General features: G+C 37.0%; 1 protein-coding gene across 4 annotated transcripts in view; it reads left to right on the plus strand.

The window, feature by feature from the left end:
* Positions 1-25133, plus strand: part of unc80 (unc80, NALCN channel complex subunit) — a 1852146-nt gene that overhangs the window by 953232 nt on the left and 873781 nt on the right. For all 4 annotated transcript variants that reach the window (XM_090404461.1, XM_090404464.1, XM_090404465.1 and 1 more), the window contains one exon: positions 13966-14038. In XM_090404461.1, the coding sequence (XP_090260587.1) occupies positions 13966-14038 (73 nt within the window). The remainder of the gene's footprint in view (positions 1-13965; positions 14039-25133) is intronic.

The raw sequence follows: 25133 nt of genomic DNA on the forward strand, positions 1-25133 counted from the left end.
CTTTTTTGTGATTCCAAATGATGAAGATGTCATCGACATATCTAAACCAAGTGGTTGGTTTAGGGATAATTTGGGATAAAATTTGAGTTTCCAAATTTTCTAAGAATAGGTCAGCACAAGAAGGAGAGAGAGGGCTACCCATGGCTAATCCAGTAAGTTGTATATAGTAGGTTTTTTTGCCATGTAAAATAATTCGAAGTTAAACAATGCTTGAATAACTTGGTGATGTTTGGTGGGAACAAATTTTCTAAGATGTCGATGACTTCTGAAACTGGGATATTTGTGAATAGAGATGTGACATCCAGGCTAGCCATAATATTATCTTCAGAGATATGGGTGTTTTTTAATTTCTCCATGAAATGTTGGGAGTTCTTGATATAAGAATCCGTGTTGTGAATTTGTTCTTGTAACATTTTGGCTAGGTATTTTGATAGTTTGTAAGTAGGGGAATGGATACCATCTACTATTGGACGTAATGGTGTGCCTTCTCTATGGATGTTGGGAACACCATATAGTCTTGGAGTTAACGGATGCATAGATTTTAGTTTTTTGATTACGTCCACAGGCCAGTTGGTCATATCACGTAATAGTTCATTGGTATCAAGATGTTTTTTTGTGAGTAGGATCTGTGTTCCTAGATGTCCTTATTAAGAAACAAACTGAAAATAGCATCAACATGTCGGTATATAGAAAACCTACTAACACTGGATGCTACCTCCATTTCGACTCATCTCACCACATATCCCAGAAACTCAGCATTATCTATATGCTCAAAAAAAGAGCTATACAGTATACCACAGACCCTGGTGACTTACAAGAAGAATTAATGAAAATATCCAGAGATCTATTACTAAATGACTGAATTTTTTTAAAAATGAAATAGAATTGAAAATGTTACAATATATCTCATATTTTCATAGTATTAACATGTTCAAGCCAGGTGGTGTCACATCCTGTATTTTGTTCAAACAGGAAGTATCAGGGTGGTCTGAGACGTTCTCGGCCTAACAATGAAAAAAGGAATTTATAATTTCAAAATTATTTTTATTTTTCAACATAACCTCCCTTAAGACATATAAATTTATTCCAGTGATGCTCCAGCGCCATTATCCTGTCCCTGTAGTGTTTCTCAGTAAGATCTTCAAAATACCCCTATACATCTGCAATCACTTCTTGATTCGAAGAAAAATGCTGACCAGCGAGGAAAAATTTTAGTTTTGGGAAGAGACAGAAGTCAGAGGGAGCCAAATCTGGGGAATAGGGTGGATGTTTCAACAATTCATAGGGCAGATTCCTTAATTTTCCCATTGCCAAAACACCTTTGTGGGCAGGTGCATTGTACTGATGAAAGATGATTTTTTTCTTCTGTAAACCGGGTCTTTTTTTTCACGATTTTTTTCATCTAGTCTGGTTAAAAGATCAGAATAATATTCTTCAGTTACTGTTTTACCCTTCTCAAGATAATTAATAAAAAAATGCCTTTAGCATCCCAAAACATTGATGCTATGACCTTTCCTACTGATAGAACTGACTTTGTATTCTTTGGCGATGAACAATCTGCTTCTGTCCACTGTTTTGACTGCTGTTTGGATTCTGGTGTGTAACTCATTCATAGAATAAATTGATGCACAAAAGCAGTTTTATTCTTGTTAAAATGTTCCAAGCAATGTTTAGAGATTTTCATGCGAATGTGTTTTTGATCTGCCGTGAGCAAGCGTGGCACCCATCTTGTGCAAAGCTTTTTCATTTGCAATTCTCCATGCAAAATATATCCTACACGTTCTTTTAAAATGCCTATAGTCTCAGCAATTTCATGCACTTTGACTCGCCCATCATCCAATACTATATTGTGCACTTGATCAATGAATTCTGGTGTTGTTACACTTTTGGGACGTCCTTCACGTGAATCATCTTCAAGGCTGTGAGGCCATGTTTAAATTTGAGGTCCCAACATACTGACTAAGACAACAAACTCTACCCCTTTGTTTATGATACTCTTAGCATTCGTGTAAGGACATAATAATCTACTTGCATGTTTTTTGTATACTCTTATCTTTAGTCTGCATGACACAGCTGGACAACTTGTAGATCTCTGTTCTTCTGTAGTGCCTTATACATGTAGACATCTTGGCACATGTTTGATGGGTCTGAACCAGATGAACAAAGTCGAAATTGTTCTCTCCTCGTCAACATTTCCATGACAAAGCCTATTCCCATCATTAACACAGTTATATTACATTGTCGCTCTTACACTCACATTCTCACCCTTCCTCCCTTTATAATTTTGTTTCCCTGACTCTCTGTGTTTGGTTTCATACCAGTGAAGAATTATCAACATTTTAGCACACGAAGATTACATTATTTAATATATTGCCAGATATTTCCGTTTGAAAATAACAAACTATCATCAGTGGCTTGACAGGAATCAGTCTTTTACAAGGTAGAATACAAACAATTGATCATTTAAAATTAGAATCAGCTGCGTGATCTTACATCACTAATCACAATATCATTTCATTGAAGAAATATAAACATAAGAGTGCAGAAATAAATTATATGTATAAATTCACAATGTCATACAAAAAACTTAATTTATAAAGTAATATTAAAGATATCATTACACAGATGTAGTATCTAGAGGTTATTACCAACAAAAAAAGTGTTATTCATATCAAACTTGGTGTATACCAAGTTCCATGTGACTACCATCTTTCTTACTTTGTCAAACCAGACACTCTATAGAAAAAAGAATACAAGAACATCAAACTTATATTCTTCACAACAAATCTGATAAGTTGGATTTGTGCAACACAGAATTGCCTCTTTATAAGGCTTTGATAACACCACTTGGATTACTGTGCACAGATTTGGTCTCCCGGGTTCCAAGGGGATAAAGAAGCTGTGGAACGGGTGCAAAGAAGAGTTACAAACATTTTATCTGGATTATGGGATTTAGATTATGAGGACAGATTGTGAATATGTGGATTACAGACTCTGGTTAACTATGGGGGCATCCATGGAAATTAAATTTATTTGCAGTCAAGAAAGAGGTGAGAGCTAGGTTTTTTCTCACAGAGAGCAGTGAGTGAGTGGAATAATTTGTCCTTACAGGTAGTGAGTGCTTCTAGTATGAATGAATTCAAGGGTAGGTATTATAGCTGGGTTGGGTAATTTTCAGCCTCCCTCGATGAGTCCTTGACTCCCTGGAGGCCTCAGATAATAATAATAATAAAAACTCGTTCTACACAGATGCCGATATAAATTCAAACGCCTATTCAAAGAGAGTGCTGAGGCCTTACTTCAGCACCCTGACTTAAGCAAAATGACTGCATATCCTTATCAAAAATATGGAAAAGTTTGATCCGAATAACACATTAATATAATATATATATATTTGTAATAACCTCTAGATACTACATTACTACATCTGTCTAATGATATCTTTAATGTGATTTTATAAATTAAGTTTTTTGTATGACATTGTGAACTTATATATGTAATTTATTTCTGCACTCTTTATGTTTACATTTCTTCAGTGAAATGATATCATAATTATTATTATTATTATTATTATTCAGGCCTCCATGGAGTTTAAAGACTCATCACTGGACATCCTTCCTAGGAAAAAACACAAAGTCTATCAAGACTCATTGTGGTTAGTCCCTTCTAGGAAACAGAAAGTCTATCATACCACTCCTTAAACTCATTGACCATTCTCGCTCTCACCACTCTATCAGGCAAAGCATTCTATGGTTCAGCCACCCTCCATGCAAAGAAACCACTCCTCACCCTCTTGCTCACAGTTTCCTTTCATACAGTTCCCTTGTCATCACTCCTTCCTTCTGTTCAACCAAGCAAAAGAACTCCTCAGTATCAACCCTGTAACCATCTCTCAACAGTTTAAAAGTCTCAGTCATATCACCTCTCCTTCTTTTATCCACCATACTCTGCAGTCCACATTCCCTCAGCGATCCTCATAATTATCATTGTATAGTCCTGAAACCATCTTTGTTATCTGCCTTTCCACAGTTAATTTATCCCCTTCAATGCCTGTGGACCAAATTTTAGAACAATAGTCTAAGTATGGTCTGATCAGGATCTTATACAAAGGAATGATAACTTTTTTCTCTCTTCAGGGCAGTGTCCTTTTCATTATTTCAGCAATCCTCTGTGTTACCTTCACCACCTTTGCAATATGTCCCTTGAATTTCAGGTTTCTATCAATTGTCAACCTGAGATCTCTTGTCTCCCCTACTTCCTCCAGTATATCCAATAGAGTATGCAGCATCCTATTGATGTGTCCCAAACCTCAAGACCTTACATTTTGCTGCATTAAACCGAGACCCTTACATTTTACATAATTACATTTTACCTTACATAAACCTCAAGACCTTACATTTTGCTGCATTAAACATAGACAAATACCAAATAATATCCTAAAAGCTGTCACAAGTATATATGAAAATAATCAAATACAAATAAGATTAAATCATGAGCTATCATATACAAGAGAGATAAACCAAGGGGTCCGACAGGGATGTCCCCTCTCAGCAACTCTTTTTAATATATACTTAAATGAAATAATAATAAAATGGTGTAAAAAATTACATCAAGGATTTAAACTTTCTCCTACAGTTAACTTAAACACTCTCCTCTTTGCAGACGACCAAATAATAATTACAAATTCTGAAGATAACTTACAGAAAGCTATTTTAAATCTAAATGAGATATCCAAAGATTATGGTATAATAATATCAACAGAAAAATCAAAAACTATGGCCTTTAAAGGACAAGATCCAGCAAGAACTAAAATAGTATTAGATAACAAGATCTTAGAACAGGTGAATTCATTTAACTACCTAGGATGTATGATCACTTATGAAAATGAAAAAGATATAAACATAAAAATTGCAAAATATTTAAAAATAACAGGAGTAATTAACTCTATATTTAAACCAAATCTAGTTCAAAAACAAACCAGGCTAAAAGTATACAATACATTAGCCCTACCGGTCTTAATGTATGGAAGCGAAATCTGGACAATAAAACAAAAAGACAAACAAAGATTAACAACAGCAGAAATGATGTTTATGAGAAAAACTGCAAAGTATACCCTATTTGATCACAAAAGAAACGAAGATATTATGAAAGAATTGAACCAAGAACCAGTAATTGAAAATAATTAAAAAATATAAACATAGATGGATGGAACACGTTCAAAGAATGAAAACAGAAAGATTACCAAAACAAGCCTTAAAGTACAAGCCATTAGGGAAAAAAAAACCAGGACGTCCTCTTAAACGATTCAACGATTACTTCTAAGGCCGGAACAGGCCATACTAGGCCTAAATCCTTGATACGTATGATGATGAAACCGAGACCCCCATTCATTTGTCCATCTGTCTAGCATTCAAATCCTCTTGCAAGGCTACCACATCTGCACTATTACTAATAACCCTTCCCAGCTTCACATCATCCGCAAACAGCTGAATATCTCCCTGCAATCCACCGACAATATCATTGATATACTCCACTTGTAACCCTCTTCCTCCTTGAAACTGCCATACATCAACTCTCTGATACATTGGAACTCCTATTCAAAGAATAGGCATTCGAATTTATATTGACATCTGTGTAGAAGGCAAGTTTTAGACCAGAGAATGTTGTGGTTTGTCTCTATTCTGTATTGCACCAATCCAGACTTCTCAGATTTGTTGTGAAGAATATAAGATTGATGTTCTTGCATTCTTTTTTTCTATAGAGTGTCTGGTTTGTCCAAAGTAAGAAAGATGGCAGTCACATGGAACTTGGTATACAACAAGTTTGATCTGAATAACACTTTTTTCTTTCTTTTTTTTTTTTGTAATAACCTCTAGATACTACATCTGTCTAATGATATTTTTAATATGATTTTATAAATTAAGTATTTTATATGACATTGTGAATTTATACATGATAATTAGCGATGTAACATCACTCGGCTCGTTCTAACTATCTGATCTAAATGATCAATTGTTTGTATTCTACCTTGTAAAAGACTGTTTCCTGTCAAGCCACTGATGATAGTTTGTTATTTTCAAACTGAAATATCTGACAATATATTAAATAATCTAATCTTCTTGTGCTAACGTGTTGATAATTCTTAATTTCATGTCACAAGTTCCTCTCAAAAAACAGAACTCATACCAGTTATTAGTTTTTCTAGCCCCCTGATACCAAATGCATTCAGGTGTAGGTCCTCCCTCTTATATAAATCCAATCTTCCCTTAACCTTGCTCAACATATCCCAAAACTCGCATCCATTCCTTCTACACATCAAATCGTTTGCCATCATAGCCTTTTTTCTTAGTTCATTTTTATCATATCAAAATAAAATACTGACAATTTTCACTTTCTCACCTTCTTTAAAATATTTAGAAAAAAATAATATTAAAAATGAACAGTTCCATTGATTTATTCCTGTTGAGAGTTCTGAAGAAATTGCTACATTTTACTCATTACATATATCAGAATTCTTATAGTTATCTATGAATAACTACAATATTCTGATTGTTTTTCATAGAATTTCCATTAGCATAAGTCCTATGCGATTTGCTGTATACTACATTAAAACCATGAAATGATTACAAGAAGGGGAAGTTATGAGAGAGTGCATCAAGAAGAAGACATTGATGAAGGTAGAATCAGATGAGTGCTAATAATCATTAATTGCACAACTAATACAAGATAATTACTCAGTTGATAAGGATACCAAATTTCAATATGAGAAGAAAAATTAACCGCTCAGGCTAAGAAAAGCCCCAGAGATTTCTTTTGATATTTGTCCAGTACAAAAAAGAATATAAAAGGATGATATTAGTTGGTAGAATTGATAGAATGGTAGAGGATGTATATATCTCCACTTCATCCACTGCAGCGGATGGAGTGGAGATATTCTATGACCATTCCTGCTGAGATTGAGTGCTGTGTATCTCTAGAATAATCATTCAAGTACAATACATATTGTATTGATTAATTATTTTATTATTATGTATATATGAGTTGCAAACTATTGATGTTTGCTGTTGATGAACTAAAAGTGGCCGAGAATGAATGAATGTATACAGAAGTATTTAGAACAGTACAGCATTATGTGTAACGTTAGGCTTACATTGTTGACATCGCAGTAGAGTATTTCAGTGAAGCTTCTAGAAGATATTTACCTCTGAATGAAGATGCATGTTGACAGCCATATTGCTAAACATAGAGTGAAAAACCCAAATGAATGTGCCTGACATAATCCACTAGAATTTGCACAGCATTTTGTTTGTTACCAACAGAAAACACTTAAAAAAATAACAGCTGGGGAATCGAGAAGAGGTTTTATTTAGGAAGTCAACAGACATAACAGTCTGTTAAGAGCAGATAATGTTAATATTTTTCAGATTCCTTCTTTCAGGAATCTATTCAGTTGATGAAAGTAAAGGGATAGTGGATTATTCCTATTATCATTGGTGACTGGAACAGAGGAAACAGTATTTATATTATGCAATCACTCGTATTCTTCATTTTGAATCGAAGCAGTATTTGTTTGTTATTATTATTAGTAGCACTCCATATTGGAGTTGTACAGTGGGTGTCCTCCCATGATGAGTCTTTGGACTCCTTGGAGGCGTCACGAATAATAATAATATTATACCAGACATGATCAACAAACTGCCATTCGACAATGGAAATCTAGAAACCTACAGAGAGCTGAAATGGATGCTATATAGATATTATAGCAAGACTGAAAATTAGAGGGGAAATTACACACAGAGAGAGACACAGGTACAGAAACCTATAACGAATTCCTCTCAAACACCATTACAAGGACACAAACATGCCATATCCAAATCCAACCCCCCACCCTTCAAAAAGGCTAAACTGTGCTCATGCAGTGGTAGTCCATGGGGGCATGTGCTTACCTCTATATCTTAACGGAAAAAAAAAAAAAAATATATATATATATCTTTATATATATGTTTCCAAGCGTGCATACACATAAACAGTTAAATCTACACCTGGTTCACAATGGGTACTGAAACAAAACCATGAAATCACTGCCATCTCTTATCTTCCTCAGATAAGCTCTGCAGAAGCTTCAAGGAAGAAAGCTGAAATGCCACCGAAGGAAACAAGAATGTCAAAAAGAATTTACTCAAGTAACTTGTATACTGAATTTTTGTAAAGAAGTAAAATATATGTATTAAATACAATCTATGAAAAAAAAAAAAAAAACATTGAAAGAAACACACAAAAGACAAAATGCAGAAAAATTATGTATATAAATATAAAATCATTCCATTACTATTACTCTTATCAGGCCCATTCCATACCAGGGTGCAATGAACCTGGGTGGCACAATTTAGTGGCAGTATCATCGAACACGTTCATAAAAAATAGGAAATAAATAATACACTGAACTGTTTATGTATATTTGTCACCTTCGAATGTGAGAGATTTCATTAGGAGCTGAGTCACTGGGTAGTTAAATAAATGGTACGAGCTTCAACACAACTTACTTTAATCACTGCTCTTAGCACACTTAACAAACATTCTAGGAATAAAATAGAGAAAACATTCTAGGAGTAAAATCTTTTAATTTTTATTATGGAAGGGGGCACAAAAATTTGCACCCAGGTGGTGCAAACCCACAGAACGGTCCGGATGGTTACTATTACATATTGCTATTGAACTGGGTGATGTATCACTGCATTGTATAGTGAATTGTATGCACACTTGTGCCAATCCATATAAAGAATTAAGTACTCTGCATTTTGTACAGAATATTTGTACTGTGCAGAAAATATGTCTTATTGTATACATATGAAAGCAAATTGCAGTTGAATAAAATGGAATTTTATTGAACTGCCAAAAAAAAATAAAAATAAAATAAAAATAAATAAATAAAATAAAATAAAATTTATTGGAAGACATCAGGGAGTGAAAGTCCGCACGGTTAGCCTAGTGGCTTTGCGCTTTGAAACCATATGCCTGGGGAAGGAGTGTCCTAGGTTCGATTCCTGTCAACGACGTGAGGAGCTGAAGGATCTTCCTCAGCCATAGCTAAGTTAGCCGGTCTTGGGCGTGGACAGCAGGGTTTTTTCCGCCAGTTTGTCTGGTGTTTTTCATCCCACAAGCAGGCAAACCGGTCTGAGGACACACGGATTACAGTCAGGAATACTGACCCAGCCATAGGTCTGATTCGTCAGCCTATGCCAGTTCCGGAGCCCGGATAAAATTTGGGGAGACTAGATGGTACTGTGAACTCCCGTAAAAAAGGGGGGAACGCAGTATCATCACACGGAATAAGAATAAGGGAGTCAAAAACTCATCTAGAAGGTCCTTTTGTCATACACAGTGTGAAACATTCCTTGCCTTAAACACATTCAAATTCTCTGCAGACAGCACACTCTCAGGCAGGGCATTCCAATCATTCACAACTCTGCATTCAAAAAACATGCTTCTCACCTTGTTCACACCCTCTTTATATGGCCTCTCATCAGTAAATTGCATCTTCTCAACCTTTCCTCATATCCAACATTCCAGAGATCAGAAACTACCTTAGTCAATTGCTTCTGGACATTTTCTAACATCTCTTCCTCCTTTTGAAACTCAGGTGATCACATCTGTGCATAGTAGTCCATGTGCAGCCTGATCAAGGCCTGGGTTCTTCTCTCCAATTTATCTGTGGTTTTTCCTCCTGCAAGCAGGCAGACTGGCCCCATGAACACACACATGGATTACAGTTAGGAATACTTAAGCCGAGCTCTGGACCGGCATAGCTGATGAATCAGGCATGCCGGTCCAGAGCTCGGATAAAATATTTTTTTTTTGGGGGGGGGGGTTGAGATGATACCGTTCTTCCCTGTAAAAGGGGTTTCACGGCTGTTATATCATCATACTCTATTAAAATAAGGCGATATCCAATGGAACAAAAATCTTGTTACTTCTACAAGTCAGTGTCCTCTGCATCATTCCCAGAATTCGTTTGCTGTTTTCACAAAGTTGGCAACATGTCCTCTAAATTGGCATTGATGACAGTAGTGTAGTAGAGGAAAATTAAATGCCAGCTTGGTTGGCCGAGTGGTTAGTGTTATCTGGTCCCCAGCCAAAAGGCTGCAGGTTCGAATCCTGCCGTGGGCATGGATGTTTGTGATTGTCTGTGGAAATACCAGTGGTGGTGGTTGGCAATAGATGGCTTTGGTATAGTTGGCAGATTGTGAGTGGTGGAGACAGAGTTATAGAGCAGATGCCCTCCCTCGATGAGTCTTTGGACTCCCTGGAGGTGGCAAATAATAATAAGAAGAAATAGTAATGGAGAGGGTGAGATATATTTAGTGAAGTAGAGTAGTGTGCCTTCCCACGATGAGTTCTTGGACTCTATGGAAGTGTCCTGTGATAATAATAATTACTGCTAAATAGATCAGATTTAATAGCACACACTTCCAAACAGTTCTTCCATGCTAGTGTTTGTATTCCTTATATTTTTGGTTGATTTGCTCCATGTGGGAATTTCTTTCACCATGTTTTTAAAGGAAACCTAAATCTAAATTATCAATAACAGAGAGATCTGAAATTGACTTACCTTTCCGTGTTTTGCTGCTTTTGCCTATAAACACTATTGTAAATAGTGCTTGTATTTCTTATATTTTTGGTTGATGTGCTCCATGTGGGAATTAAGTATTTCTTTCACCATGTTTTTAAAGGAATCTAAATTATCAATGACAGAGAGGTCTGAAATTGACTTACCTTGCTGTGTTTTGCTGCTTTTGCCTGGGGATTGATTTTTGCATCTCATATTTTCTCGGAATTGTGGGCAGTATCATTCACTGCGATTAGTTAATCTCACCTTCCAGGTGTTTTTGGAAATTTTGGAACACTGGTAGTGTAGTCTTTGTTGACAAGCAGTGCAATATGAACTGTCCCCTTCTTCACATAATGGCTTAAGCCACTTGCTGCATGACATAGTGTGAGTGTGCGCGACCTTGGCTGTCTCCGTACCTTTGGATTAGATGTCTATTGGGTCACCAGCAGGGGCGGTTCTTGTTGTCATCGTTTGCATCACATTGTTATTGGGATAGTATGGCTAGTTATTTCCACAGCCCATGCTTCTGATATGCAATAATGAAGCAACTATTTCTCTTAATGCTGACTACTGATAAATCGGATATATCATTAAAGAGAAAGATTTGCACTTATTGATTTCAGCGGTTATAATTGTGATACTTTAGATGACAGATTTCACTAAAAATAACTTATTTTATTGAGAAACATACAGATGTCGATTTACTGTTGACATAATAATAATAATAATTATTATTATTATTATTGTAATCATTGTAATGATAATAATAGTTAATAATCATATATGTAGAAAGTTTTTTAACCTTGGGTATGTTATATATTAGAGATACCAAGCAATTTTAAATAAAACTTGGTTTTAATCCTATTTCCCAAATAAGCAAACAGACAAGTAAGTCAAGTTTGCGGCTGCAGGTAGTGCAAGCAACTCGTGGTAAAGGTGGAATAAGCTTTGATCACTATCCTTGGTATTTACCATTAATGCAAAGCACATCCTCTAGCAGAGCTGTATGATGCTATACATTAAAGGCAAGGGCCACTACCAAGACTGGTTTCGACCTTTATTGAGGTCTCATCAGTGGAGCCAGGCTTAATAAATTTACCTAAACAAGTTGCCACGAGGTGCTTTGAACTTATTAATTAAAAATCTCAGGATGAGAGATAGAGTAGAAAGTTTTTTACCTTGGGTATGTAATTAGAATTGGAAGGCCAGGATATTATTAGTGCTTGGAAAATTGTGAAAGGATATTTGTTAACAGCAATAATAAGCTGTATTCCACGGGTGAAGAAGAGGACACAATTTGTTGTAAAGTGGATGACAAACGAAATCAAACATGAACTGCAGTTGAAAAAGAGATTATGGAAGATATACAAGGAGAGTGGTGGAGGACAGATACACAAAGAATATAAGACGCAGGCCAGGGGAGTGACCAGTATGGTGAGCAAGGCAAAACGAGAATATGAGAAGCTATTGGCAATAAGATCCAAAGAAAATCCTAAGGAAGTTTTTAGCTGTGTGGCCAGTAGGAGGAGAAATGATTTTGAAGGATGACATTGCGGGATAAAAATGGGAATAGAGCCACTGATGCAGAGGACATAGTGGAGTTGTTCAGTGATCACTTTATTGGAGTATTTCATCCTAGAGAAGAAGATTTTAATACTAGAGGGATAAGGCAGGTTCAGGGTTTAGAGGTGCAAGAAGAGAGTGTGTTCCAAATACTGAGTACTCTGGATACCAATAAAGCTGTGGGACTGGGTAGTATTTCACCGCGAGTTTTGAGAGAACTGACAGCTCCGTTGACCTGGGTCTTTAATAAAGGTCTGGCTATGGGAAAGGTACCCAAGGAATGGAAGGAAGGTAAGATAGTGCCACTGCACAAGGGTGGTAGCAGACTGGAAGTGTCTAATTATAGGCCAGTTTGTGTGTCATCAGTAGTACTTGGAGAAATTAGTGAGGGACTATATGCATCATTAGACAGATAAGGGTAATGTTATTTCTGAAAATCAACATGGATTTGTTAAGGGGTGCTCTTGATTTATGAATAAGATTGCCTTTTATAATAAAGTGACAAGAGCAGTTGATGAGAAAATCATATACGGCAATTTTTTTAGATTTTACAAAGCCGTTTGACAGGATGTTACATGATTAGCTGATATTTAAGTTGCAGCACATGGGTTTAGATGTCGGGTTAGTCATCTTGATTCAGGATTGGCTGGCTGATAGGTACCAGAGAGTTGTGTATAGTGGGGCAATATCAAGAGGAGGTAGAAGGTTACAAATGGTGTTCCACAGGGCTCAGTACTAGGACCTGTATTGTTAAACCTTTATATCAATGACATTGTCAATGGATTGCAAGGGGATATGCAGTTGTTTGCAGATGATGTGAAACTGCGAAGGGTTATCAGTAATAGTGCAAATGTGGAGGGTTTGCCCATCTGTCTAGTTTATTCAAATTCTCTTGCCCTGCAAGAGGCGTTGAATAACTAGACAGATGGGCAAATGAATGGGGATGTCGGTTTAATGCAGCAAAATGTAAAGTCTTGAAGTTTAGGGACCATTGATGAGAGGATGCATACTTGATTGGAGCTATTCTGGAGGAAGTAGGGAGAGACAAGAGATCTGGGGGTGATGATTGATAGAAAACTGAAATCCAGGAAACATGTTGCAAAGGTGGTGAAGGTAACCCAGAGGATTGCTGCAATACTGAGAACGATGCTGACCTGCAGAGATAAAAGAGTTATCGTTCCGTTGTATAAGACCCTGATCAGACCACACTTAGACTATTGTTCTCAAGTTTGGTCCACAGGATTTGAAGAGGATAAATTAACTGTAGAAAGGGTACATTTCCACAGTTAATTTAACTATCTCAAACAAAGATAGTTTGAGGACTGTACAATGTCAGTTACAAGGATCGACTGAGGGAATGTGGACTGCAGAGTTTGGTGGATAGAAGGAGAGGTGATATAATCGAGACTTTTAAACTGTTGAGAGGCTGTTACAGGGTAGACATTGGGAATTTCTTTTGCTTAGTCGAACAGCGGGAAGGAGTGATGACAAGAGGCCATCCCTGGAAGTTACGAAAGGAGGCTGAGAAGCAGTTACTTTGCATGGAGGCTGGTTGAACCATGGAATGCATTGCCTGACAGAGTGGTTAGAGCAAGAACGGTCAATGGGTTCAAGGAGTGGTATGATAAACTTTGTGTATCCTAAAAATGACCTCCCTCGATGAGTCTTTTGACTCCGTGGAGGCCTGGATAAAAAAAAAACAAACAATAGTTTTAAAATAACTATTTTTTTAATAAAAAGCTAAATTATATCTTCTATATTCATCATAATTTATTATGTGTTTTATTTCTAAGATTCCAAGCTCTGTGGAGTCATCGATACCAATGCTGGACTCGAATGGAAGATGGTGCCCATATTTTTCTAAAAGTAAGTTATTTTTTTTAAGAAAAATTCAGAATTTTATGTGATGTAAAATATTTTCCATTCCTACTTATTGGGAATCATTTATTGTCAGAGGCTAAAACGATGCAATAACAAGTAAAGGCAACCATAATTATTATTATTATTATGTCACACCTCGAGGTAGTCCAGAGACTCATCGAAGGAGAGTGTGCCAACAGCATCGAACGATTGATCCCCTTCCAAGTACTAACTGAGATAAATCTTGTGTAACTTTTTGCTTGAGCCATTAGTAGCAGAGGCTCTACCAATCGACCAACCTTTGCTATTACAAATATTTTCATACTAAAGAATAACTTCTACCAGGAGAAGACTGTTAATAGTTTATAATTTAAATTTCACTACTGGTTCCAGGTAAACACTTTTGTTTTATAGTCTCCAAATAGCAGTCTTTATTTCTCTGCCTTTTGAGATGTTTTGAATGATCAGAGAAAATAAAGATGATCAAGATATAAACAATCCATATGTATTCGTATTCTTCATCCGCCATGTTTCTTTGAACACTTGTTTTTGCTCATCATCTAATACTTAATCAAGGAAATGATGCAAGTGGAGCAAATGCAATTAATAGAAGGCAAGTGTTGAAATAAGAATTGATAACGATGAGAAGTGGACAGTGGTGAGCTATGGAAATTTTAACAAAGGGCTCGCATCGTCGAGCAAAAATTGGAACTTAGCCCTTATAATACTTATATTGTGACTTTGTGGAACTTCTGACAGATATGATAATTCCTGTAGGATATCAATCATTAATGATTGATATCCTACATATGATACATATGATAGCTCTTTTAAAATTTCCAAATTGAGAAGTCAGTTTAAAAAGCCCTTATATTTATCGTTCGATGCAAAATGTTTGCATAAAGCTGGATAATTTCTCCACACAGCAAGAACCGTTTGTAAACTGCAAGCTGCCTATCATGGTCCAAACACACAAGTGATCTTTAAAATTTCGATACCAAGGTCTTTTGCAATCATATTTAATTCTCGTTGATTTTTTGGTGATTGATGATAAAAAGCATATAATTTATCCATAAATATTTCAAAAAGATTTATTTCTTTAATGTTTTTTATCGAATCATCTAATGCTAATTGTAAATGATGAGCTATGCAATGCCAAATCACAATGTTGGGAAATTCTTGTAGAAGTTTGATTGCAACACCTGATTTGTTTCCTAACATTACATTAGCTCCATCAGAACAAAATGCAATGAGATGATTTTTTCAATAGTTATCAGAAAATCCATATGAATTTAAAGTAGCAATTATAGTAGCATGTATACATTCCACGGTGGTATTTTCTAGTTCTAAGAGATTATTAAAGAAGAAGAACAAGGGGCTCGCAAATTTGAGAAAAATTTAACAAAGGGCTCATGCGAGCCCCTTATAGATCACCACTGCACTTCGAAGAATATGTGACATGAAAGTAGACAGCTGTTGATATAAATGAAAGGACATGAAAGTGGTATTGAACTATTTAAATGTGATGCTGCATGGTGATTTCATTATCAGAAATGTGTGATGAATGAGAAGGTGCACATAGTCTGTTTTCTGGAAGGAAGAATGAGCAGAGTGATTTATTCATTGGATATTAGGAGGAAATGAACAAGAAAGAGAGAGTGAGAGATAGGAAAAAAGGAAAGATAAGTTGTTTGAACAGAAGTTGAATTTGAGGATGAAAGTGAAAGATAAGTGTAGTGATACAGAATGTAGTCAGGATATTGATATAGCAAGATGAGTGGAGAAAACATACAATGATCAGCAATGGCATGATGGTAGAGCTTTATTAGGAGAAAAGAGTGCAGTTTCTGAACATTTGGAATAATCTGAGGGATGCATTAAAAGTGATTGATTAAATTAGATGAAATTGGCATGATTCAACTGGGTTCGCTGCTGGTGGAAGGAAGAGTAATCTGAGAGGTGAATGAGAGATATGAGGAAGTAAAAGGTGATGTAAACATAAAAATGAGAAAACATGCAAGTGAGACTGCATGACAACTGTTAAGTTGAATTGGATGCCACTGGATAAGAGACTAGTGTGTCAGATTGGTACCAGCGAGTTGTCGGTAGTATCCCAAAAGAGAAGCTCACTGGCAGTGTACTGCAGGGATCTGTCTTTTGACCATTATGTTAAGCAGATATTATATTTTTATGGTGAGGTGGAATCAAGGTGAATGAGGATGACTAGTGGAGTGCCCTAGGGCTCTGTACTAGGACCACTCCTCATCAGTTTGTATGCTAATGATATAGCAGAAGATTTGAAGGAAGAAATTCAATTCTTGCCAGTGTTGCAAAACTAGAGGGCAATAGTTGATAATGTAGATATCTTACAAGATGATTTAAATAAATTGGCAGTGTAGACAAAGTACAATGGTGGTCAATTCTTAATGTTGTTAAATGTAAGGTAATGTTGGGATGAAGAGATTACACACTTCATATCATATCATATTGATGGTACTAGTTTACACTGCCAATTTATTAAGTGAGAGATCTGGGAGTGATAGTGGATAGAGATTTTAAATTCAGAGGACATATTGCAAGAGTTGGCAAAATAGCTCAGATGATTACTTAGATGCTGAAGAGCACATTGACAAGTAAAGATAAGGAAGTTATTATCTCTGTTTATGAGACTATGATTTGGCCACATATGGACTATTGTGTACAGATTTGGTCACCTGCTTTTCTTGGGGATCAGGAGGTAGTGGAGAGGATATAGAGATGAGTGACCAAACTGGTGACAGGTCTGTGGAATGTTCCCTATTAGGATAGATTGGGATTGTGTGGGTTGCAGAGTTTAGCTAACAGGCAGAGGAGAGGTGATATGGTAGAAACTTATAAGTTAATATTATATTGACACAGAAGAAATTTTTCAATACATGGGGAGTAGATGGAAAACAAAGGGTTACACTTGAAGGCTGTTCTAAGCGTGTGGTTAATAAAGGTGTGCAGGCTATGTTCTTTTTTTGGAGAATGGTGAATGAGTGGAATGAATTACCAGAGGTGGTTGTGAGTGCCCCAATAGTGAATAGGTTTAAAGAGATGTATGATAGGTATATTGTGTTAATGGATAAAGTGGGTCTCCCATGATGAATCTTTTGACTCCATGGAGTGCCCATATAAATAATAATAATTATTATTAAACAGGTTCCAGAGAACATTCACTGATATGGTAAATGTTCTATGGAATGTTTGATATGAGCACAGATTGAGGGAATACAACTTGTAGAGCCTTTTGAAGGGGAAAGAGAGGAGATTTAATTGAAATGAATAAGATGGTGAGGGATTGTTATGAGATTAATGTGGAGGAGATTTTTCATAGGGTAAAGGGAAACAAGGATAGAACATGAGCAATCCTTGGAAGCAAGGAGCAGGTTATTTGCATGGAAAGCAACTTGTGAGTGGAATGCATTGTCTGAGTGGAGAAACTGTGAATGTGTTTGAGGCATGGTTTGATGATATTTTTGCATGAGGATGTTGGTCTCCCATGATGAGTCTTTTGATCCCATAGAGGTCTGATGTTGATTATAATAGTAACGATAATCACAATTGTTAATCATGGTGATTTAGAGAAGAGAGGATCTAGTAGAGTGATTTAAATCAACTAACAATATGGATAGAGAGCCTCTGGAACTGTCGGTATAGACGAAGCCCTTTGATCAGAAATGACCAGGGTTCGATTCCCATCCTTGATGTGAGGAACTTTTATATGGTCTCTTTAGACTAATGGTGAGTTAGCCAGTCTCATATGGGGGTAGATGGTTTTTCGTCCCTAAGACCAGCCAAACTGGTCCCGTGAACACCTACAGATGGCAGTCATAAAATACTTACCCTTAGGGGATGCAGCAAAGGAGTGACGAGCTGGCTGCATTAATTCGTCGTAAACCCATCATTAGGGGACTCAACCCTTCCTAAGGGATGGATGAGAAGGGAAGGAACAGTATGGATAGATAAAATAGATATCACTTTCATCTGGGAAAAGTGTAAAGCTATGATTGGATAAAAAGATTACAACCTTGTACTACAATACTTGAACTGGAAACGAATAAATTGATTAAGCTTGAGATTTGAGGATATGTTGGTGGATTTAGATTTTAAGTTCAGAGGACATATTGGAATAGTAGCCAGAGTAGCTTATAGAATTTCTTGATTATTAAATAATGCACTGATATGCAAATATAAAGATGTTATCATTCCCCTTTATAAGGCTTTTATATTGCATTGGGCAATATAAAAGCCTTGCATTTGACACAGAACTAGTCACCTAGGTTTCTGTTGGAAGAAGTGATAGAAGGATCTAAAGGCAAATGACCAAGATGGTGAGTAGTCTGGTTGATGCTCCCTATTATACTGAAAAATTTCAATTGAAATTTTTCAGTATTTCATTTAATTGGACATAACAAAGGATCATTGAGTAAGAATGTGGCTAGCGTGGCATCAAGACTAGGTTTTTCAGTTGTAGAGTGGTGAATGTATAAAATAGTTTCCCGGAGTCTGTTATGAGTATTATATCAGTGAATGTGGTCAAGGAGAGTTTAATAGATATGTAGAATAAAGTTAGTGTAGATCTCCCACATCAGAGTCTGTGGAGATCCTGTGCAATAGTTGTAATAAGAATAATAAGTTCATTATCAGAATCAAATTCCTGATGTGTATCCCTGGGAAGTGTACAGTATATTATGATAGTACTACATGAAAATGTTATACCATTACTAACTTCTGATCAACTATTTTCTGCCAATTTTTTTTTTTATTGCTAAAATATTTATACATACAATAAACATCTTGTGTTACATTGCACCTTATAATTTTACAGAGTTCAGCACCAAGTGCTGCAATTCCTACATTGGATTTCAATTAAAATTTTTAATAATACTTTTTTGCCTTTATATTATGTATTTACAACACGTTCTTCTAATATTAACAATAAAGATTAAACAGAATATTTTGTATAATTTTTTATTTTTTTGTTTTTAAAGTTTGAGAAAGAGTGATTTTACATACAAATTTCTGCATTTGCTTATAAGGATTACTTGTAGATGAGTGAGGCAAGTTAATCCCACCTACTTCGAAGCTTGGGTTAGCTTTTATGAAGAGAGTGGGATTTAGCCTTCACTATTTGTGTTGTTGCTACTGTTTATGTGGGATGTAGGCATTGGATGCTAGTGATTTGTGATGTGTGTATTAGTGTTAATGGTTTCTTAACTTTGTTGGTATATTTTCCAGAGTTTGTTTTTTAATGTTCTGTAGTTATCTACGTGTTTTAACTTTCTTGGTAGGTTGTTGAGTTGCGTGGGTATCTGATGTGATCTCACAAAAGAACCGTATGAGTTGTTGAAGGGTGTGGGGATGTAGAGAGTTGTTGTAGGTCATGTTATACGATATGTGTCTCTGTTGTTTCGATAGGTGATGAAGTAATTCCTCATTAATGTCATGTAGTGTTTCAGGTTTTTAATGCTCAGAATTCTGTGTATCGCCATGCGCTTGTCGGATATTGGTTGTTGCATGTAAGGTGTCCAGATCACTGTTGACACGATTTTCCTGTGTAATGTTTCTAATTTTGTTAGGTGGTTGTTTGATGTATTTCCATAGACTGTTATTCCATATCTGAGTAGGGATTCACAGATGCCGTGATATGTTGGGTGGAATAATGTCTTTAACTTGGAAGAGTTTTGCTGCGATGATCCGGAGTTTGGTGTGTAGGTATTTTATATGTTTTGTCCATTTAAGGTGGGAATCTATATAGAGACCGAGGTATTTTGCGTGTGTTACAGGTTTGATTTCGGAACGTTGGCAAGTATTTTTGTTGTTAATGCAGCGGTATGTGTGACAATGTATTGATAGTGATGCAGGGCGTATGATTCTTGGGTTGTGTATTATCAACAACAATAACAAATTAATCTGTTATCTGTCAAGCCTTAACCATAATGAGATCTTATATTCTGTCTTCTAAGCCGCTTTTCTTCTGGGTCTTTTCGCTGCCAACCTGGCAATGAATACCATGTTATTATTATTTAATAATAATATGGTATAATAAAAATTATTATTGTTATTATTATCCCAAGACCCCATGGAGTCAAAGACTCATCTAGGAGGTCTTTTTATCATACATACAGTTCATCATACCATGCCTTAAACACATTCAAATTCTCGGCAGACACCACACTCTCAGACAAAGCATTCTAATCATTCACAACTCTGCGTGCAAAAACTCTGCTTCTCACTCCCCTGCTCACATCCTCCTTATACAGCTTCCAGGGATGACCTCTGGTTCTCCCCTGATCTCCCACTATTTTCTGTAGAACCTCTCCAGCATTGATCCTATAACAACCCCTTACTAACTTTTAGGTCTCTATCATATCTTCCCTCTTCCTCCTGTCCACCAGACTCTGCAAGTTGCATCTTCTCAATCTCTCCTCATATTCGTCATTCTAGAGGTCAGAAACTACCTTATTCAGTTTCCTCTGGACCCTTTCCAACATCTCTTCTTCCCTTTGAAAACCTGGTGACGATATCTGTGGGCAGCAGTCCATGTGTGGCCTAATCAAAGCCTTATACAACGGAACAAGAATTTCCCTACTTCTACAAATCAGTGTCCTCCACATCATTACCAGAAGTCTATGTGTTGTCCTCAAAATTTATGTGAGGACAACACATGTGAGGACACAGTGTCCTCACATGTGTCCCCTAAATTTCAGATCCTTATCCACTATCACCCCCAGATCTCTTATTTCCTCCGCCTCCTACAATATATCCTCACCAAGCATAAATTCTGCATCCATCTTTGTTTCCCAAATTTTAAAACATTTAATTTTGCAAGATTGAACTTCTAGCCCCATTCTTATGCCCATTCGCTCGATTAATTGAAGTATTTTTTGTAAGGCCACAACACCTTTTCTACTCTTCATAGTTCGTTCCATTTTCCATCATCTGCAAATAACTGAATATCCCCATCCAAGTCTTCACCAATATCATTACCATACAGGTTAAACAGCAATGGCTCTAAAACAGACCCCTGAGGCACGCCAGTAGTGACTTTCCTCTTCGTGGATATGGCTCCTCCATACACAACTTGCTGATATCTATCAGATAATCAGTCTCCAATTAATGCACTAATCTAATATCCAACCCCATCTGCTCCAGTTTGACTATCAACTTATCATGCAGTAATCTATCAAAAGCCTTTGCGAAATCTAAGTATATTACTGTGTAACCGATTGGTTAGCTTATCCACTCTCTGCCCAAAAGGCTGCAGGTTCGAATCTCACTATGGGCATGGATATTTGTGATTGTCTGTGATACTGGTGGTGGTGGTCAGTAGTAGATGATGGTCAGCTTTGGTGTAGATGATGAAGGTAGTTGTGGTTGCTGAAGATGAAGAGTTGTAGAGTATGTGCCCTCCCACGATGAGTCTTTGAACTCTCTGGAGGTGTTATGTAATAATGATAATAATCTCTATTCCTCTCAGGATTTCATCCTCATCCAACCATGTCTCACTTATTCTGACAATTTCTTGGTGAAGAGTGTCAACTCCTGCAACCATTTAATTTGCTTTGCTTCTTATACTTCTAGCATTTGTATACAAAAACAGCAGCTCATTCCTAGTTCTATTGATAGTTCCACTGATACCACTCATTCGATGTGATTTCTCCATATTCAACTCCGTCCATTTCCATTTCTCCTTATTCATCTTAGAACCCTCTTCAAATCCAACTATTTCCTCTTGATCCCCAGGTTCATCCTCTTCCTTTCCTGTCTACACATGCATTCACATCCTCTTGGAGTAACCATTAACTTTCTCACACTATGTTCCCTGAGCCTCCCTGTTTCCCTGTCTGTCTTGCACATCTGTTCTTCCATTCTCTATACTCATGCTACTCACTTCTTCATTCATTACCACCTCTTTAATCTCTCATCATACTCTCCTGCTCTTCCACATCATTTCCCACTTAATCAGATTAAATTTCTGCACTCACTTCTCTACCTTCCAGCAGCAGTCTCTCCAAACGACTCACACCGAAAGAACTCAAATTCAGTCCATCACTCTTATACAGTTCACTTTGTCCTTCAAATTCATTCCACACATTGACAAACTGCACTCCTTTCAGCTCACACATTTCAGCTAACATATCATTCATAATCCTTGCTCTCTTCCTCATCTCACCACCACCATACCTAGGCAACACACTTACTACCTTTCCTAATCACACTATTCTCTTTTATCTGTCTAAGCAACCTCCTGATATCCAATCTGACATGTTCTTTGTTCGCAGTCAAGTCATTTATACCTATTAGAACTACCAACTCTTTTGCTTTCTTACTTTTCATCTCCAGCCTCAATCACTCTATTCATTCTACCTCCAGTTAAACATCCCTTGTGCATCCTCTCATCCAGCACACATTTAATAATTGAATCACCATACAACGCCACTCGTGGGTCTTTCGTTACCTCTTTTATACCAACATAATATGTATTCATCATTTTCACTCTCCCATACATTTCTCGAATTTTCTTAACTTCTTCCTGCATCCATTTCATCTCTAGCCTTATTCTAACCATCTCAACTTTCGAATCTTGCATCACATTTTTGCTATCATTCATTCTTTCAAATTTTTGTACTTTCGAACCTTGCATCAAACTTTTGCTGTCATTCATTACTTTGTGTTTTTATACTTTCGAACATTGCGTGAAACTTTCTCTCTCATTCATTTGTTACGTCGCCACTTCACGGAATATTTGTTCTGAGCCTTGTATATGGCCTGTTAGCACTCTTTCCTGTAACCTGGGATCTAAAGCTTCCTCTGCTCACAGACTCTAACAAATTTCTTTGTTCTGCGCCAGTTAGAGTCACCCCTTTGATATCGCTGGTCCTTCCTGTATCCAACGTTTATCTTACTTGACCCAAGTCAGGTAGAACGGTGTATGGGTCCAGGGATTTTGCAGTCATGCCCTCTCCTAGCCTTACTAAATTTATTTAGATACTCTTCTCATTTTGTCACAGTTCGTGTGTTGGTGAGTGGCAATGTCATTCTCAACAATTCAGTGACCAGGATTTAACAAGAAACACAAGGTTTAATTTCAACAAGATTAGGACACATTGAACATAAAATCATTCAATCAGCTAATTGTTATTTCAAACTTTAAACGCTCCATGACTATTTGAAATTGTCATGGTAATACATGACAATTTCAAATAGGACAAGATTGCTATTTTCTAAGAATATTATAGATATAAGCAATACTATTAATTATCTGAACATGGATCTCTGGAGAGATCGCTAAAGTGACACATATATGCACGATGTGAAGATCACATGACATGGGTCTTCGGACTACCAGTCCAAGGTCTCTATAAGTTCTAATACCGACAGATAGTCTCAGCTTCCTTTGCTAATGAAAGGTCCTAGCTGCTTCCCCCTTCAACATTTAACATATTTTAGATATAGCAAAGCTTTACATTACCATTTGATGCAGCATATAGTCACACTTCGTCACCACGTGCAAACCCTGGTTGGACTTTACTCACTTTGTGGAGAACTCTCCCCTTTTGGATCAATGTACACTGGAACTTTGCTGTCAGTGGGAATTTTTAGCCATGCATCTCCAGGACTTATGAACCCTTCTAGAAGGACATCGCAGTTGAGGTTCCACTTGGTCCCGCTTCTTCGTCGGACTTCATCCGACCGTTTGCACTGGTACTCCTTTGTTCCACTGCCAATGCTTCCTGTGTTCTGTGCTTCGATCACATCTCTCTTTTTTTTTCCTCCTTCCTGCTTCACGTTCCCTCTACTCTCCCTTTTTTTTTTCTGACCACCAACTCCTATTGTACTACAGCTTTCAGTCACGGTCATTTGATGACATTGCATTTGAACGCATGAGAGAACTCCCAGAGAATTGTCCACATTTGTTTCTGTTCGCGAACCTTGCTTGTAGGGATTACTAATGAGTTTTCCTCAGGGCCCTTGGTCATCACTGAAGTATGCACTGTTTCACACATCCTGTTCTTGGGTTGGTCTTCACATATGTCACCTCACTACAAATTCATATATCCCTTTTCCTTGACATATCACATACAACATAACCTACAGTGTTTTTCCCTCTTTGGGTAAACAGATATGCACTCATTTAATATTTACATGATACACTTTACCCAACCCCCCTTCTTTTTATTTATAGTACAATTTGCACCAGCAGTACAGGTATCTTTTTATTTAGGCTCTGTTCTGGTTGGATCATGAATGAATGTCTGTCTAGTAAGGACAGGCCTCATTCATGATCGAACAAAGCGCCCCCCCCCCTTTTTCCTTAAAATTTTTCTTTCACAAAAAGAAATTTTTTTTTCAGAGTATTGTTGCTTTCCCGTGAGTTCAGGGGACAAACTACATTCTGTCTCCTTGTCTTGTCATTATGTTTTTGGTCCGCGACATGGTTTTCGTCAGCCTGAGGACTCCTTTCGGAGCTCAACATCCTGGTCCCCTTTACCTTCCACTGTGGGATGAGATTTTTCCATTCCGGTCGAATCCCATCAGCCGGATGTTCTTTTCCTTAGGATGTGTTAGATTCCCCCGATCTGTCAGGCACACGGACTAAAGGAGCATCTTCCCTATTCGATTTTCTTAAACTCGGTCTTGCCATAGCAGGGTCTTTTTTCTTGAGGAATTGGATCACCCTCCCTGGATAGCTACAAGCAAAATTATTTCTTGTGAGAAAGTTATCCCCCAGAATCAGCCTCACGTCAGGTAATGAACTCGTGGGTGTGACGAGGAAGGTATGCCATGCACACAGGCCGAACTTCGGCAAAGTTACTCTCAGTCTGACACGTCTGGTAATTTGGGTTGCGAAGGGGGATATGCCCAAGAGTTTGATGGGGGGTTTTCGTATATCTCAATCTTCTATTTATTCCTGTTTCCATTCCTCTGATAACTTTCTCAGGAATTATAGAGTATTGGGAGCCGATATCGATGATCTCCTTAAGGTTCCTCCTATTGGTTGTCATGTCTATGGTTATCCCCGGTGTCTGCCTTCCCCTTTTTCCTTTCCCTTTATTTTAAAACCTTGTGCATG

Source organism: Typopeltis vanoorti, chromosome 14, assembly GCF_054136105.1.
Source record: "Typopeltis vanoorti isolate ZY-2024b chromosome 14, IOZ_Tvanoo_1.0, whole genome shotgun sequence".
In the NCBI taxonomy this organism is placed as follows: domain Eukaryota; kingdom Metazoa; phylum Arthropoda; class Arachnida; order Uropygi; family Thelyphonidae; genus Typopeltis; species Typopeltis vanoorti.